At 36.4% G+C, this 1,301-nt stretch overlaps 1 protein-coding gene across 1 annotated transcript; it reads right to left on the bottom strand.

The window, feature by feature from the left end:
• Positions 1 to 595: 595 nt before the first annotated feature.
• Positions 596 to 1,043, bottom strand: LOC149611331 (uncharacterized). The gene is made up of 2 exons (XM_089858521.1): positions 833 to 1,043; positions 596 to 741 (listed from the first exon to the last, which is right to left on the bottom strand). Exons 1-2 carry the CDS (start codon positions 1,041 to 1,043, stop codon positions 596 to 598), a joined length of 357 nt encoding a protein of 118 aa, XP_089714647.1.
• Positions 1,044 to 1,301: the final 258 nt, after the last annotated feature.

The following is a 1,301-nucleotide window of genomic DNA, read 5'->3' as shown; positions in this document are numbered from 1 at the left end:
AAAACACCATTAAAATGCTTCTAAATATCCTTAAAATAGTTAAAACACCATTAAAATGCTTCTAAACATCCTTAAAATAGTTAAAACACCATTAAAATGCTTCTAAATATAATTAAAATAATTAACACTCGATATTACATATAATGTAATATCATACAGTTGAAAGTTATAAAGTACGCGACATAAATGCCCTCTATACTATATTTAATAAAGTTCAATCTATTCGGCATTCTATGTTTCTAGATATTTATCTGCCTTTTCTAACACTCTCCCTTTTCGAATAGATTAATACACTTCGTGACCAAATTGAAAATAGTTCACTCGATTCCAATTGAATCACAGTGCTGTTTTGTCTTCCTTCCATTCAAAGTTTTCGTCAACAAATCGGCTAGATTATTCGCTGTTACCAAATATTGAAACTTAACTCTCCCTGCTTCGACTAGATCCCGCAAAAAGAATTTCTTCAAGTCTATATAATTATTCCTTTCCGACGTGACTTGATTTTTGGCGATGCAAATCGCTCCTTGGTTATGCACGGAAATTTTAACAGGGTCTTCGACAAATTGTTCTTGCCCGATTTCCGTCATAAAGTTCTTCATCCAAATGGCTTCTTTGAGACGTAGCACATCGAAATGTATTCAGCCTCGACGGTTGATAAGGCTACCATGCTTTGCTTCTTGGTCCTCCAACTAAGGATTGATTGACTCAGAGTGAAGATATATCCGTTGAAAGATTTTCTGTCTGTAAAATCCGAGCCCCAGTCAGAATCTGCGAAACCAAGCACGCTTTGCTCTTCCGTTTGTTTGTAGAATTAATTTGTACTCTCTGGTACCTATCAGATACTTTAACATGTGCTTTATGCCAATTACATGTTCGTTAGTTGGCCTTTCATTGAATTGGCTCATGAATGAAGTGGCGAATGATAGGTCTGGTCTCGTTCCTCCTGCCAAATTTAAAAGATGACCAATCGCTTGCCTGTATGGGAAATCTGTCCTATTTTCGCTATTTTGCCATTCTTCGTCCGAGGTTTTCTTATATTTCATACCAATGTCCAAAATTGAACGTTTGACTTCGTTTCGCTCATGTTGTAAGGTTTAAGAATGGTTGTAATGTAATTATGCTAATTAAGACTAATTGATCCATCTTCGTGATGCGATTCTCCGAGTGAGAGAATATGAACGATCTTTACCAACTCACGAACGACGAAATGTGCTTTCAATTGATCTCCAAATTCGTTTAGCTCTGCATCCGATTTTGCAACTACTGGTACACTCCGACAATGATGTTCTTTACGCTGATGA

The sequence above is a fragment of the Phalangium opilio genome, unplaced genomic scaffold (assembly GCF_054372755.1).
Source record: "Phalangium opilio isolate 3A_F unplaced genomic scaffold, DU_Popi_V2 ptg000246l_1, whole genome shotgun sequence".
NCBI classification, from domain to species: Eukaryota; Metazoa; Arthropoda; class Arachnida; order Opiliones; family Phalangiidae; genus Phalangium; species Phalangium opilio.
The sequence above is the reverse complement of the archived record's forward strand: the minus strand, read 5'-3'. Positions and strand labels throughout refer to the sequence as shown.

What these genes read in the sequence shown, in the direction of transcription:
- LOC149611331 (XM_089858521.1), bottom strand. Translation starts at nt 1,043, where the DNA reads ATGAAATATAAGAAAACCTCGGACGAAGAATGGCAAAATAGCGAAAAT. An exon ending in CATGTTAAAGTATCTGATAG is followed by an intron (nt 742 to 832) that starts GTACCAGAGAGT and finishes CGGATTTTACAG; the next exon opens with ACAGAAAATCTTTCAACGGA.